Genomic DNA, 16,744 nt, shown 5'->3' with positions numbered 1-16,744 from the left:
AAACACCAAGCTCTCTACATACTTACACACAGAACATTTGGGAAATTTCCACAGGTGTGTCACTGCAACTGGCTCCTGCTGACAGTCAAAGACAATATATGGCATTTCAACCTGCAGCAAGAAAAAAAAGAAGGAAGAAAACAAAATCAACAAATCAGGCAATATTTGAAAAGGAGAAAATGTGAATGATATGAGTGGCCAGCACATGACATGTATATTGATAGAAGACTTTTGTATATTTCATTTTAGCTCTTCATCATCAGTTGTCATATTATATGATTACTGATTGGCAGTACATAATGTAAGGAAATCAAATATTGACTACAGTTTGTAGTTTTTTCCTCTACAAGGCCAAGTAGCAGGTAATAATATCATGGCTGTTATAATAAACTTTACATATATGTTGAAGCTTTTATAGAATAAATGCAACTTAAAGTGTCTTAAAAATACAAATGCTAATTATTTAAACAGCCATTAAAATATTAAAATACATTTCATGTAGAAGCATACAAGGAAAATAAAAGCTTTTGTCATCAACATACCCACTTCTATTATCTCCATCTTAATTCTAAGACTCTAAAAAGTGCAAATGATTAATTAATCATCAATCAATTAAAGTACTGCTTATGTTCATGTGCACAAACATGTTCATGCAGGAGCACAGACATGGATAATTACAAAGGAATGCATGTGTGCTGCCTTAGAGGTGTGCTTGTATGTGTTTTATGTCATGCTGAGTGTCACCGTTGGGGCCAAGGCCACATCAGTGCTTGTGGCAGCAGCAGTAAAAGTGATTAGAAGAGGGAAGATTCACATGCCCTCCAGTAAATGTTTCTACGGCTTTCACTGCTTTTAATTGCCTGTAGGTCAGACAGTGGAGTTCAAGTGGCCCACGCTTGTAGAGGGAGCAGTAAAACCCCATTAATCATCAGATAAACAGGGGTGCCATTTTATCAAATACCTGACGGCTTCTGGGTGTCTGAAGAAAACGAAACTATGGAGATACGTTGACATTTATCATGCATTTTGAACACCTTCTGCATTGGAATATAAGCCACATTTACCATTCTATACAACCTATGAAGATCACATTAGTAGTTAAGGAAGACTAGTTAAAATTTCTGGAGGGTAAATGCAAAGATAAATCACAGCTAAATTATTTAGTTTGAATTACCTCCCCTTTTTGTAGTCATAGTAGTCTGACAACAGCACAAAACTGGTTGCACAATCTATTCGAAATTAGATTATCCTTTTCTTAAATCCTTGTTATGTTCTTTGAAAGTTAAATTCCAAGAAAAGAGGCTGTTGTGACTTCAAGTAAGATGCTAAATATGCAACAGTTTAAAATAGCTATTTGTACAGAGCCATTTAAGGCATCTCTTGATGTTTAGCGGTTCAGACAAGAGGCTGTTAAGATGACACAAACAGCAATATAGCATAATCTTGTGCGAACAACAGCTTCAAAGTCACAGTGTAGTGACTCGCAGCTCCCTTCGTCTTTGTCTCAGTGGGAGGGATGGAGCGAGGCTGAGGGTGGAGAACAGAGGTTCTGTGCAGAGAGAGAGATGGATGGAGAACGGCAAGGAGGCGACAGACGTGGGCAGTGCAGGGGTGGCTCAGGCTGTCGGGACCAGGCAACAGTGGCAGATGCATTACCAGCGACATCTCCATCCCTGCTGCCTGCCGGACTCTCGCCATCACACACACACACACAGGCGCACAAACACATGTGTCTAAGTTGATTGAAGCCAGCGGTTTGGCTCCACACTAGGCACAGGGGGTATTGACTGTCACCCTCTGTTTCTCCATCAGCCCCCTGCCTTAATCAACACACATGCGCACACAGATACATATACACATATACTGTATGTGCATGTACAATTCTCTCTCCCGCTCTCTAAAATGTCAGGCCGGCAGGGGGTTGTGTGGGGTTCCTCTGGAGAGCAATAAAAGCTGATTGGAGTTAAAACAGTTGGTCAGGCCTCCCCGCCCCGGCATCTGTTGGATTACAGTCAGCCAACCTGTCATCTGTGAAATGAAGGCTCGTATGGGAGGAGAGGGGAAAGGCCACAGGAGGGAGGACGGACAGACAGTAGAGGAGGATGTGTGAGACAGGAGGAGGAGTAGGGGAGGAGCTGGTTTAGCAGAGGTTATGGTGTAAATTAACAGGACATAGTGTGAAAAAAAGAGTCAATTTGTCCACATTAAGCCAAGAAAAATAAGAAAATCAGATCAGAGATAAAACAGCGATGGGTGAGCGGGGTCAGACGGAGGGACGGACAGACATGTGGCCTTTAGATGAATCATTTCATCTCGCCGTCATCATGTATCACTGACTCTTAACACTGGAGGGGAGGAGGTACCACTTTGACCCCAACCCCTAAACCCCTTTTCCATTCACCCCTCTCTCCACTGCTGAATCAACCCACTGCCTCCACCTGCTATGTCCCCCTGAGGGAATCATTTTCACTCTAACAACTTCAATTAACCTTACCCCTTCATGCCCGCACATCCATGTGCGCACCAGCACACACACACACACACACACACACACACACACACACCACCTAGCTCACGCCTGCACACGCACATCTCCCCCCTCCCACATCAATCACAGGTGTTAAGGTCACTGGACTGGGAGACAGAAGCTTCACATAGCATCTCCAGCGGCATGTAGAAGAATGTGAGGCTGCCTGCCACAGACTACACTGCATGTGGGCACACTGTCCTTAAACAACTAACAGTGTCACTGTCATAAATCCTCTGAAATAATTAGAACCTGGACAGCAAAAGAAAATGTATTTAATTTCATGCTCCAAGTAAATGGTGAATGTCACAAAATGTGTTTCATTTTGTGCTCTAGGATTAACTTTTGGAGGTCAAGGGCTCAGACGCCAAGTGAAAATACAAGTGAAAATACAGGAGTTTCTCAATGCCAGTTTCCAGAATTCCACCACAAGATTTAGACATTAAAATTAATCAAAATGTGCTGCACTGTGTGTAGTGACTTTACCTGTAGTCACTGCGAGGTGGCAGTTAGGTCGGCTTCAGATTAAAACAGTGTCTCTGCTCGTTTGGATATGATGCTCCATTTATTTATGGCAGTGGCTGGTTAGTTATCATTCAATTCACATGTTAAGTTTCAAATAAACCAAAAATAAAAACCTTCATTCACCCATTAGCAGGTATATTTGTGGTCCTCCCCCTACGGCAGACAACCCTGGTGACCATTAAAGCCACACCCACACAGAGTCATACTGCCACTCACAGTAATCAAAACAAAGAAATTATATTTTGGCTCCAACACTGTGCCTGAATCTGAAGAGAGCCAAATAAAATGAGCATGAGTATAATTAGAGGTCCACTTTTGTAGATAGATCACTAGATCACTGTTTCTAAAGGAGGATTAATCTGATGTATCCACACACAGTTTGGCAAGTTCATTTGTATAAAGCCAGTCTGGGACTGAAAGACTGGTGGGTTTTCCAGCTGCACAGCAGTAAACAGCTTCCAAGGTCTTTGGTCTGCCATTAAAAAGAAGCTCCTACTTGGGATTTTTCTACACGCATGCAAGAACACACGCGTGTGCACATGCAGATGTGTATTTGCATGCATGTTAATGTGGGCTTGTGCATGACTGAGAGGGGGAGGTTAAATCCATACAGCTGTTCTTGAAGTCAGACTTGGCTGGTGTGCGAATGTCTGCAGGCGGGAAACTCATATCTACGCTTCCACTCATTTTCATCATCATTTAACAGCTCCATAACAATGCCAGGCTGCTTTTTAAGCTGTGATGTCCAAAACTAACAACTGCCAGCATTGGAAGTGAAGTGTTTTAATGTGCTATAATGATGGGAGAAGAGATGTCTTCGATCATAATAATACACTAGGAGAATAATGATGCACCATATTGACTCAAAACCTCTGTTTATTCAGCTGGTCTGCAGGATTCGTGTTTATACTTTCCTTTATAACTTGGAGTCTGCACAGATGAGAGTACAGCCTGCATGATCATGGCTCCAATTAGCACCTGATAAGGACCTGGGGACCAGGAGTGATTTCATATCTGATCATTATACTATGGCCTATGAAGGGATTAAAACTGCAGGCAAAAAAAAAATAAGTACAGATTTGTAAAACACATGTAAATGTATGCACAGACACACAACCTTTAATCCTGCACTAAAACACATCCAATCACTCTACAACTGCCACATCCTTTCCCACACCCAGCAGAGCTCTCCCTGGGCTTATCAGTGCATAATTGCTGTTGATTGGTGTATTATTGCTCTGGTTAATCTGCCTGTGGGTGGCTAATAAAGGAACTCCATCAGGGATGTTATCAGTCTTAGGCAGAAGGTGTGCGTGGAGCAAAATTGGAAGCCAGGAAAGGAAAGGAGAGGAGAGAGAGGGCTGGGAACAAGCAAGGAAGAGGGAAAACATAGAGGTGGGACGTGATTGTGCAAAAAAAAAAGAAGAATGTTTAATTGATGCTGAAAGAAAAGGGAAGGATAAATTAGCAAATGAAGAAGCAGTAATGAGACGTGATGAAGATTTGCAGTGCAACCTGTGTCCATCTGGGGTAAAGTAAGGTGAGTGCAGCTGGATAGTGTTCTGACAGAGTAGTGAGCATGATGCCGCTCCCCGGAGAATCCTTTTATGATTGATGTGGCCTTGTTCGTCTGCCTCGGTTCTATTTCTAAACACAGGCCGGAGGAGGAAGAGGAGGCTGCAGCGAGGTGATTAGATTCCTCTCTATTACCGTGGCAGGCTGAGACAGGTATCACCCACAGCAGACACCCCTCAGTCCCAATGCCCTGTGCAATAACAGCATGTTGGCAACTGACCCTGTGGTGTTAGAGGGGGAAGCTAACATGACAAACTACTGTTTCTTTATTCCACTGGGGGGCAAACAGCGATCAAATTTGCACAAACTCCAGAGACCTGCCGAAAGTGTGGGTGCAAGATGGAGACAAAGACGAGCAATTCAGTGGCAAGGACACACACACACACACACACAAAAATAAGTTGCTTAAAGTCTGGGAAAGTTTGGAGTATATCGCTGTAGGCAAAGTGAAGACATTAAACGCAGGAGATGAAGTATGATTTCGCACACATCTAATGAAACTTCATCTGTCGTAGTCACACACTGAAGCACCTAACACATTTTAGTGAAGTCTTCATTATTTTTCAAGTCACAGGCCATGTGATAGATGCTGTTGAAAGTGAACAACTGGGACTGCAATTTGAGGAGAATTATCCCGGGGATCTCAGGGGATAATTTTGTTATTTCTGATTCAATACAACATCGTATACTGTTAGGAAGGGATAGTCCTCCGAAAAACTGTGAAATACATCTTAGTAAACCAATTTTCTTCAGCTTAGGTACCCTCAGATAACCTCAAAGACTCCTGTGGATCTCACTCATGGGTCAGTAGTCAAAAGGCAGATTTTTACACCATTTCTACACACATCATTAAGTATTACAGCATTAATGTTTAAATGTGATGAATATCCCATGACCTAAAAACAGATGGAATTGATTGCATAATTTTGAATTAAGAGCTGAATCGATTTTGTCATGCTGGCTTGGCGCAAGATTTTGTTGGACGGATTAACTGGTTAGCCGGTGCTCAAATAAGAATTCAAGTCCAAGTGGAAATGTTATCAATCTAAAACCAAGCCTGGAGGTTCTTCTGCTGCCTTTATGACAGCACCTCCTGCTGGTGACCTGCTGGTGTTGAGTCTGATAAAAACAAGATCTTTAAAAATTCTCAAAACTAAACTAAATGGTGTAATTAAGTTGAAACCCATGACAAAAAACAACAAAGTCAAAAATTTTTTAAAAAAAAGGAAAAATACAAAGGTGGCATTTCATATGTTGATTGAAATAGCAAAAAATTAGCATGTTAGAACAACCTATATTCTTGTATTTTACCTGAGCAAACCATTTTTTGTTCCCTGTCATATACACTCATATGCAAATATAACTAGCTTTTATGAATTAATTTTTCCTGTACTTTCTCTAAAGTCTTCTATAATCAACACTGATTTGACAGAAACCATCTGAGACAGTTCACTCAGCCAAAGCACATTGAAACGGTTGTCTTGTAAATGCCAAGTATTTACACACAGTAGCTGATATTTGCCTTTTATAGTTGACACACCAGGCTCACAGAGCAGGAACCGGAGAAGTAAGAGTACATTAACTTCATGAACAGATTGAAAAACCACTACTAGACTCTATCCATGAACTTAGGGCCCGAAAGTGGCTGCAAAAGTTGACGGTTTGAGCTTAGGTCGGCATCACTGGACCTACTGTCATTGTTGTAATCTGTGAGAAAACCATCCAAGGATACCTGAATTCTCTCCATGTATGTATATTGGCCCATAGAACTTTGCCTGTTTGGACAAATACTTTGATTAAATAAATGACATTTTAACAAGAACCGAGAAACACAAGCACATTAGTCCTGTTATAGCCTCATTACTTTGGCTCTCAAGATGTTTAAGGATACACTTTTTCTTCAGTTTAAAGCCCCTCATGGCCTCATCTCTTTGTTATATTATGTCTCCTAGTCATATTTCTGACCTTTTATCATCGTATGCATCAGAATGCACCTTGAGATTGTCTGTCTGTTCAAGCGGCCTGACTGAAAACTATAGAGGACAGAGCATTAGTAGTCAGAGCCAGAGGATCTGCCTGAGGAAACAGGGTCAGCTGAGTCAGTGATCTCTTCTAAATCTCATCTTAAAACATACTTTAATCAGAGTGGCTTTCACAATTTTATTGAAGTTTTCATTTCCTTTGAACTATCTTTTTTTTTCTTCTAGCACTGTCCTGGTTTAATACATTATATTGACTCTTAATCTGTCATTTAAATTCAGAGGATTTTATGAGTCATGTTTCATTTTGCTGCCTTCTTAAGCACTTTGTAATCTGGATTTTGAAAAGTGCTCTGTAAGTGCAGATTATTACCATTAATATAATTTTGCAACTTTATCAAAGACAGGATTTCCAGAAAAATTGTATTAACCTGAACATAAATGCTTTGGAAATCCCAGGTCTATTAAAGCACAATTTATAAAGTCATTTGTTTAAAATTGGCAAAGAATGATCCCTATGGTGGTAATGGCACAACTGGACAATCAATAACAGCTTCTGAAGTTCTATTGTACATACTGTAGATTGTGGGGACATTACGTCTATTTGTATGATGGGATTATTCATCTGATTCTTCTCAACATGACAAAGAATGACTTTACTTATTTTTTGCCTTTGTTTCTCTAAAATTTGCCTCAGTGAATCTATCCCTTGACAATGTGCGACATTTACCATTCCATCTACTTTAACAGAGCAAAACTAAACCACAAGCTACCAAAACACGGAGAGCAGCAACGATACAATGAAAAACACAAACTGGACCACCACTTACATTTTTAAAAGATGCATATTAATGTGTTTCCCCCAAACACTGTGTCTACTGCTTGGTTCAGTTTATTAGTCTGTGGTCAAAACAGAGAAGAAATAGAGGAGCAAGACTGTTTTGGCTGTATGGATGTGGGTGTTCCTGAAGCTGCAACTGGGAATCTGCATGAACAGACAGACATCTTTCATCGGGGTTTGTGAAAATCAACCTTCTGCACATACAACAATATGAAGACATTTTACTGGTTTACAGCCAGGCTGAAACTACTTCATCAGGTGAAGAAGGATGCCTTCACAAGAGGGCATAGAGACCCGTGGAACTCAGTAACAAAGGAGATCAGAAACAGGTTATCAGCCAATGACCCTACATTAGAGGAGACATCCCAAGTCATCAAATCTAATCACCCTGCTGAGGTGGACAAAAACCTGGCTGACAAACTGAATGTCCCATGCTGGAGGTTTGAGATGGAGGAACCCACAGCTCTCATGCCCAACGACAACAACCCACACCTCTGGCAACCCTGCTACCCTTCTCCTCAATATTCAAGCGGCACTGAGGACATGTGAAGGAGACGTGTTCCATACGGTGTCTCCTGATCCTATCTTAACTCCTGTGTGGACCAACTCTCTCTGATCTCTGCTCAGATCTTCAGCAGATCTCTGGAGCTGCGTGAAGTCCATCCACCTTTCTCCAAAAAAAAAAAACCTCCACCACAGCACTGAAGGGCCATAACCCTCTGACTTTTGTGGTCATAAATAAAGTCCTTCAAACGACTGATGATTACCTTGTAAACAGGTTGGTGAATGATGGGACTGCACTACATGTCATTCCACAAATGTTTACCTCCAAACTCTCCAAACCACATTATCCCTGCCCATCTGCAAGTATCAGTTGCCTGAAAACAACAGTTGAGACTGTTAAACATCAAAGCCGGCACCTCGAAGGACCCTACTGTTAAACTCCTAAAAGTTTGCAGACAACATCGCAGTGATCAGACTCATCCAAGATGGCACTAAATCTGCATACAGGCCATTTCCAAAGACCTGAAGAGGGAGATCAATATGCACTCCATCCTCAAAAAGGCCTGGTAGAGGATGTAGTTTCTACAACAACTGAGGAGCATTTGCCAAAGGAACTACTGAGACAGACAGTAAAAAGAACAGAAAAATAAATCACATATTCTCCGTAGCCCAACCTTTAGGACTTGTACTCTTTAGGAAATGAGCTGGGGAATTCATTACAAATTCATCACACCCTGGACAAAACCTTTTCACTTCCTCCCTTCCAGCAGGTGACAGAACACCGTGGCCTCCACCAGAACTACCAGAAACAGAGGAGCAGTTACTTTCCTTCTGCCATCTCCTTCATAAAAACACACCAAGAATCCTGACCTAACAGTTCATGGTGTTACTCAAAATGTCTCATTTGGGAGAACTTTATCACATGTATCTGGAAGTGGATAGTCTGAGGGCATGAACTTTTGGAGCCACTGTGGACCAATCAAATGATCCAGAACAATGAAAAAAAGTGGAAATGCTGTGTTGCAACTATTCTACAACTCCAGCCTCCTTTGTCAGCTGAATCAGTTTTACACGTCAAAGAAAATTCCACAGATACGAAACACAAGTGTGCTTGGTACACTGGCGAGGGTTGGGTAACCTGGCTTTGTAATGACTGAAAGTGGACAGGAGGTGGCGCAAAAAATCTGGCTAGACAGAGACCATGACACCATCCAATCATACTGCACTCTCTAGTGACCAACCATTTCCTCATTGTTACGCCACTCTGAACTCAAGCTGAACTTTGAGGTTTCACATCAGCAATGAAATAAAACAGAGCCCAATAAAATGTATGGACTGTTCCAGTAGAAAAAGCCACACACATCTAACACTGGGCACCTTTAACACAAAAAAACCGTGCATCTTCTCTACGAGTCATGGAAGACCGATGTTAAGAAATCTTCATTACGCACGAATAATTATACTACTGACAGGTACACCCGGCAACTGAGCGGTGGTAGCACTACATTATTGTTGAGTTTCATTAAAAGAACTCATAAATTTTCATCATCTGGTTGAGGTTACCCTATATAGCATATATTTGGATGAAATAAATGCGGAAGAAGTCAGAAATCAGCTTGTTGAAAGCCTATTTGTGGGGTATTCTCCTCCACCATCCTTGATCTGCAACTGCTAGGGGCTAAACAGGTTGTCTCTCACTCGTGGTGTGATTTTGAAGACTAGATAACGTGTGCATTCCTTGATACGATCCTCAGATTGAAACGAAGATGCGTTCACGTTCTTACCACGCTCTCCACAGTGGGCTGCTCACAAACATTAAAGGAGAAGCAGCCAGAGACGCACCGTACGTGACGTCGCAGACCTGTGTGCCGGATCCTGCCGAAGACGTGACATGGAACATGCTCTGTGCGTCAGACCTCATTAGTATGCGGGCACGTAGAGCACAGAGAGGAGGCTTTCCTTAAATACCGGGAGACACCCACACGGCAGCAGCACTTCTGCGGAAGAATAACCCCGAAGAGCGCACACATTCCAGCTCGTGGTTCTCATCTTCTTAATTGAATCCTTCAAGGTAAGAGAAAAACCTCACACTGTATACAAGCTTTATTTATGAGCCGATTGCCTGTTCATTTACTACAGTGGTTAAAAAAAAGGAAAATTGGAGCTCACCAACCACATTTTCGGGACACAGAGGGATGTGTCGCTTTACAATTAATACAATTAATTGGTTGTGAGTGAAGCTGAGGTCAGTTTAATTTTTTGTCACGTTATCTTCAACGTGTGCCACATTTGCGCAAGGAAAGTTTAAATTATTAGTGGTCAAGGCCACAGGGGGGAACAGGATGGAGGTCTGTGGGTTCAGGTTTCTACTTGTTGCATAAACGCGCATCACTGAAAATGAATGTTCTGAGTGGACATCTAACTATACTTTCTGATATTATGAAAGATGTTATTCACCTATGTGTATATAATGTGCAATACAGGATGATCCCCAACATGATACGATGGATAAAACAGCCTTAAAATTCTGCTGGTTTGAATTTCTGCAGCACATGAAATATGCGCAGTGTTACACAAGTGTTTACGCATGCTCTCTGCTGCCCGTAATGACCATCACCCAGACAGCAGTAGAGGTTCTGGTACAGGAAATGTCCTGCAGTCACCAGGGACTGCACATAGAGAGACATTCGCATGAACTGGAACATGGAGAAGCAGGTGTTGTATTGCTTTAGCAGCATTGTCAAAATATTGACCCAATAGAACATTTAGTGCAGCTCACATTTTGTAGGCACAGAGTTGTGGATGAATATGTCTGCAGTTACAGATGGTCTGGTTATATGGTATGAATGAAATGTGGATTAAAAGTCCAGATTTTCCTGCAGTTACAATGCGGAATTTTGAAGACAAATACAAAATTGGATGCTCTCATGTTTTGTCCAGTCATAGTCTGAAATTCAGTAGATGTTGAATCCCAACTATGATACATGATATCCTATTAGGGCTCAGTAAACCCTTTATGACCAGGTGCTGATTGAATTAAGTAAATATCATAATGGAAATATTGCAGTCCAAGCAAGCACAAAGTTAATCAGTCGTGTGTAGCAGCTGCTTCCTTTAAGAAATTCACATAATCCAAAGCTTGACACAAAACATCCATCTGCCTCTCTCTTTCTGTAACTATCGCATTAAGCTCTTTCATTTTTTAATAATCTTTCTTGTAATCCTCATTCAGTAAAGCTACTAAAGAAGTGGGCTTTTTTTGCACAGCATATGTCACCAGTAAAGAATTTTGCACTCCATACAATAATCCTGCACTTTAAGCTAACGAGAGCAGGCCTGGCTCTCCTCGTGGTCAGATTCTGGCATACAGTAAGGTCGCAGCTCACCTCTGAGGGAGAGATGATTGGATAGTAGAATTTTTAGGTACAGCTGTCCCACTTACCACATTCTACTATTGTGTGCAAACTCACCGTGGAGAGGTCTTAAGTATCCTCTCCAGGAGGTTTTACAATATATTAATCCTATCAAGTGCTCCCTCCGCTACGTGTTGCTCTTCACATCACAGTGGAGAAGCAGCATTGTCACGCTGGTGATGTAAACGTCTGCAAACATGAGCCCTCGGCCGTGCCCACCCAACCAGGAAGTATAAATAGCAGAGTATGACGTCATGCTGCAGCTGGGCCTGCAGTGCTTTCCCAGACAGTGGTTGCCATGGAGATTTAAAGAAGCTGTGTGAAGCTCTAACCGTAAACTGTCTCTCATAGTGAAGACTTGTAATTGTGAAACTTTCATCTCTGTAATGGTGATGAACTGAGAGGGAAATCCAAGTTTTACTCAGTCACTGTGAAGTGTGAAATCGCTCACGTAACATCGCATTCACATTGCCAAATTATGCAGCTCTGCATTACTGCGTCTCTTCTTTTCCCCCTCTCTCTCTTCCCTTTTTGTATACCGTCTGCGCCTCTTTATTTACTTTTTATCCATTCTGACTCCTTTTTTCTTCCCCATCTACTTTACTGTTTGCCCTTTACTGTTTGTTTCTGTGTTCTTTACGCCCTTTTCCCGTGTTATTATTTTCCACAGATGTCCACCAAGGATAAGCTCATCAGCCATGTGATGAAGGAGGAGCCTGTTGGCAGCAGGAGCAAGGTGACGGTGGTCGGTGTCGGCATGGTGGGCATGGCCTCCGCCGTCAGCGTACTGCTCAAGGTGAGAAAACAGGGTTCAGATAAACCCTTGAAGAGCACAAACGGTCAGGTTCAAGCTTGAGTCTGAATCGAGAGCATCGTTTCTAGGACTTTGAATGGAATAATGAGGATTTACAGAAGAGACTGCTGGGAAACCTCCAGGTGCTGCAGTGAAATAGACTTTAAGGGTGTGCTGATCTTGTGGAAAGCAAGTCAGGAAACTAAGCATTTCCTTTATATCAGCCGGTTCCAGACTCAACATTTTGAGGAAGAACAATAGAGGCTAAGAAATACCACGTCACAGTCTAAAAAGTAACAATGTTGCTAAATAAACAAATCATAGATGGATTACTGTCCACTGGAAATAACACATAAATCAGCCCCTTCAAAAAAGCCTTATCCACATAAGAGGTTAACTGTAAAATACAGGATATAAAGTGTATGGTGGCTTGTCAGAATGACTTATTGCACATATGTGTATGACCAGGACTTGTGCGATGAGCTGGCTCTGGTTGATGTGATGGAGGACAAGTTGAAGGGTGAGGCCATGGACCTGCAGCACGGTTCCCTCTTCCTCAAGACACACAAGATTGTGGCCGACAAAGGTGAGAATGCACAAAACTAGCTACGATCTTTGACTGCTGAAACATTTCTTTTCATTCCAATAGGACTCTATATTCCTATTATTCTGTAGCTGCATCATAACACTCTTTTTGTCATTTATCAGACTACAGTGTGACAGCCAACTCCAAGGTGGTGGTGGTGACTGCTGGTGCCCGCCAGCAGGAGGGCGAGAGCCGTCTGAATCTGGTGCAGCGCAACGTCAACATCTTCAAGTTCATCATCCCCAACATCGTCAAGTACAGCCCCAACTGCATCCTGCTGGTGGTGTCTAACCCAGGTGAGATAGATGGTGTGCAAATGTGAGAAGAGAGGGTTGAACTACAGTCAAAGGTTACAGTAGAAATAATGTAATCCCTAAAATGTTACCACTTGCTCAGTGTACATTAATGACTGATCATTTCCCTTCTCACTCTGTCTCCTCCCAGTCGACATCCTGACCTATGTGGCCTGGAAGCTGAGTGGTTTCCCCCGTCACCGCGTCATCGGCTCCGGCACTAACTTGGACTCTGCCCGTTTCCGCCACATCATGGGAGAGAAGCTCCACCTCCACCCTTCCAGCTGCCATGGATGGATCATTGGAGAGCATGGAGACTCCAGTGGTATGCAGCTCTGACTAAAAATAACATCTCTGCTGAGTCTTCAGTACGCTTTTTGTTGCTCTGTGACCAGCAGCTGCATTATTTGCATGATTTGTGTTGCCGTGATTGCATCTCAGAATTTACTAATTATACACCATAATTCATCTGTCTGTCATAGTGCCCGTGTGGAGCGGTGTGAATGTTGCTGGAGTTTCTCTTCAGGGCCTCAACCCACAGATGGGGGCTGAGGGTGACAGTGAGAACTGGAAGGCAGTCCATAAGCAGGTTGTGGATGGGTGAGTACAATGTATTTACCCATAATCCACCACCGAACTTAAAGAACTCATAATAATTATTCTGCAAACAACATTTTTTCTCTCACATTTAAATCTGCAAAGCAATCAGCCATGTGCATTCAGACCATCTGTCCAGCGCTCTAGTGGGAACCATATATATGTTTCACTGAAACAGATCTTTAGGTTTTAATGGCCCATAGCCACAGTTACCCTTAAAACCTTTCACCCAGGAGGTCCCTGCACTGGGACAGACCATAATACAACTGCTGCCATTTTTCAAAGGTTGTCATGCGTGGCACGAGTATGATAAAAATTAATATAGCTTTTATTGTCTTTTCAGTTGCAAATGTAGGTTTAATAACACTTAACTTTCCCTAAATTATCTGACTAAGTTGCAGTTTTGTTGAGGCAGAAATAAAAACATGTTTTTTTGGGGTTTTTTTTGCTGGAGTGTGTTCAAATCTCACTCTGGCCAGGTGATGAGTTGTTTTTTTCTTTTAGTCTATAGAGCCCAATGTTGTTCATTGTGGTCTTGCAATGATAATTAATATGACCTATCTATAATCAGCATTGGATTGTGTATTATCGAATTGTCGTGCCATTTCTTTAAGTTACACATTGCCAAACTTTGCCCTATTAAATGATTTTGGTATTGCGCCATAGTTTTATTGTCAGTCAACCTGACTTATCTTATAATAGCTGGGTTAAAATGGAGGTCAGCCATGCACCATACAATAGGTGATTTAATGAACACCTTTGTAAAGCTGTCAGGTGCGTGATAAAAGCTTTCGTAACGGGAAACAAAGATAAGGGGTACAATAAATATGTCCTAACAGGGAAGAGAGCTGCTCCTTTTTCCATCTGTGTGGCTAGTAGTCAAGAGATCTTGTTCTAAAAAGACATATTCCATGTCTTTTTTTGCATGAAACAAGAAGATATCCTTGGCTGCGATCCATTATTTCTAAGAAATAGGTATGACAGTGCACAGCATATGTCTTTATTTAGAAATGGATTTGAGTTTAGGGTGAACTACCCTCACCTTAAGTTCAGTCAGCTACCACAGATGGAGCAAATTTGTTTATGTACCACTCTTTGTATGCAAACATCGAGCTCAGCATTATAAACTTCCTCTACTAAACATCATTAGCCACTGATAAGTAGACAAACAGTTTAGTGTGCTGATAAACAATCCGAAGGACGGATGGCAAAAAAGTAAAGGATACTGGAGGAAAATACCAAAGCACACTGATAGCTTTACTTTTTCCTTTAGTCCAGGAGGCATTTAGTTCCTCACAGTTTTTATGTTATTGTGTGTACAGGGCCTATGAGGTTATCAAGCTGAAGGGCTACACTTCCTGGGCCATTGGCATGTCTGTGGCTGACTTGGTGGAAAGCATCATGAAGAACCTCCATAAAGTGCACCCAGTGTCCACACTTGTCCAGGTGAGGAGATCGTGAGCGAGATGTACAACTCACTGTCTGATAAGCTCTTCACGAATGCTGTACGTTCTGTAGATGTTATAAGATGGTCTGCTAACTGTCTTCTTTCTGTCTTTTGTCCTAGGGCATGCATGGAGTGAAGGATGAGGTCTTCCTGAGCGTCCCTTGCGTCCTCGGCAACAGCGGCCTGACAGACGTCATTCACATGACCCTGAAGCCCGACGAGGAGAAGCAGCTGGTGAATAGCGCTGAGACCCTGTGGGGCGTCCAGAAGGAGCTCACCCTGTGAAGATCGGTCCTCTGAATCCACCAGTCCTCTCTGCAATTACACCAAACGCTGTGTGGTGGACTCCCTCAATCCATACCTCCCGTGTCTCCTACTCACGGCAATGGGCCAATAAGACCTCTGAATGTCGTAAAAAGGCCAAGTTGCTTGTAGCTAAACCCATCACAGCTTGATCTTACTTTCAGATATTCACACATTGGTGTTGTTTTCCGTTGCCACCTCCCTCCTGCCATTGTCCCTTCTGACTGAATTCTCAGAATCTCGTAACTGTAGCCTTTGATGTCAGCCTGTATTGGAGAAAGGGCGTATCTGTTCATTGTCCTCTACAAGAAGCGTAAGGCCTTTACGTATTGAGCGTGTATACTCTGTACTGTATGTTACTCGTGTGTCACTGTGTTGTTGCTTCCTCTGTACACTCCTTGGTCATAGTTTATATTTATTGACTGTTTGTAACCAGTAGTTTTGTTTTTATCTCCACTTGGTAAACTCTGTTTATTTTATATTTGGAGTATAATAGAGACATTCCATTCTCTATGAGGAGGGCTTCCTATCCACCTACAGCCATAACAACACTCCTGCTTAATATATCACACAGTCCTGTGATACCAAAGTACCTTATCATTTGAGCAGTGCAATGCTACATCTACTGCCTGGCGTTAAAGCCTTTTTAAACAAACCTAACCACAAGTGCACTGACAGAAAAACTAAAACGAGCGATTTATAATTTCAATAAGTAGCAAAGTTTACAGAAAAGAGTAATGAAGGCGTTACCAGCAAAAATCTATCCATAATATAACTCAAAAAGTGTAATAACAGAGCACCAGTGGAAAAGTCAGCTAGGATCATGATTCAGAGTCTGGTTTTGCAGAATGTTAGTCCTGAAGACGTGGTTTGTGTGCACAACCTACATGCCCTCAAAAGGATTTGTATTTATTTTACTCCACCTGACACTGAAAGAATAAGAGACATGCAAAGAAAATCTATTGTTATTTATAAATGTTAAGATCTATTTATGTATTGTTATTATTACAACATAAGACAGGATAGTATTTATCATTTTACTGAGGAACCGTGCCCGTCATGGCAGCTGGATATTTTTATTTGCTGTAACATCAAATAAATCTACCAGGATAATGATACAAGTTTGTCCTTGGTTCTTTACTGTGTGCGTCCAACCTACCAAAAAGCAGTTTTGATGTGTTTGTAGAGTTACTGACCCACAGTGCACAGCTATGGGTCAAGTTTTGTTTTGGGGTTTTTTGCAGGACAACAAAATGTTGTTGAAAGACCAATATTTACACTGATGCACCTATTGAAAAATGCCAAACGATCTTTATGTGTTCCATCTATAAGAACCAACCACTGGATTCTAAAATGCAGTT

General features: G+C 41.9%; 1 protein-coding gene across 1 annotated transcript; it reads left to right on the top strand.

The window, feature by feature from the left end:
- The first annotated feature begins 9,861 nt into the window (after positions 1 to 9,861).
- Positions 9,862 to 16,504, top strand: ldha (lactate dehydrogenase A4). Its single transcript, XM_023279015.2, has 8 exons — positions 9,862 to 10,022; positions 12,035 to 12,160; positions 12,626 to 12,743; positions 12,866 to 13,039; positions 13,188 to 13,361; positions 13,519 to 13,636; positions 14,956 to 15,079; positions 15,201 to 16,504. The coding sequence occupies exons 2-8, from the start codon at positions 12,035 to 12,037 to the stop codon at positions 15,363 to 15,365; spliced, it is 999 nt and encodes a 332-aa protein (XP_023134783.1). The 5' UTR covers positions 9,862 to 10,022; the 3' UTR covers positions 15,366 to 16,504.
- Positions 16,505 to 16,744: the final 240 nt, after the last annotated feature.

The sequence above is a fragment of the Amphiprion ocellaris genome, chromosome 3, assembly GCF_022539595.1.
Source record: "Amphiprion ocellaris isolate individual 3 ecotype Okinawa chromosome 3, ASM2253959v1, whole genome shotgun sequence".
In the NCBI taxonomy this organism is placed as follows: domain Eukaryota; kingdom Metazoa; phylum Chordata; class Actinopteri; family Pomacentridae; genus Amphiprion; species Amphiprion ocellaris.
The sequence above is the reverse complement of the archived record's forward strand: the minus strand, read 5'-3'. Positions and strand labels throughout refer to the sequence as shown.

Coding starts and splice junctions, on each gene's coding strand:
- ldha (XM_023279015.2), top strand. CDS start 12,035: ATGTCCACCAAGGATAAGCTCATCAGCCATGTGATGAAGGAGGAGCCT. Junction 12,744..12,865: donor CAAGATTGTGGCCGACAAAG/GTGAGAATGCAC, acceptor GTCATTTATCAG/ACTACAGTGTGACAGCCAAC. Junction 13,362..13,518: donor AGAGCATGGAGACTCCAGTG/GTATGCAGCTCT, acceptor TGTCTGTCATAG/TGCCCGTGTGGAGCGGTGTG.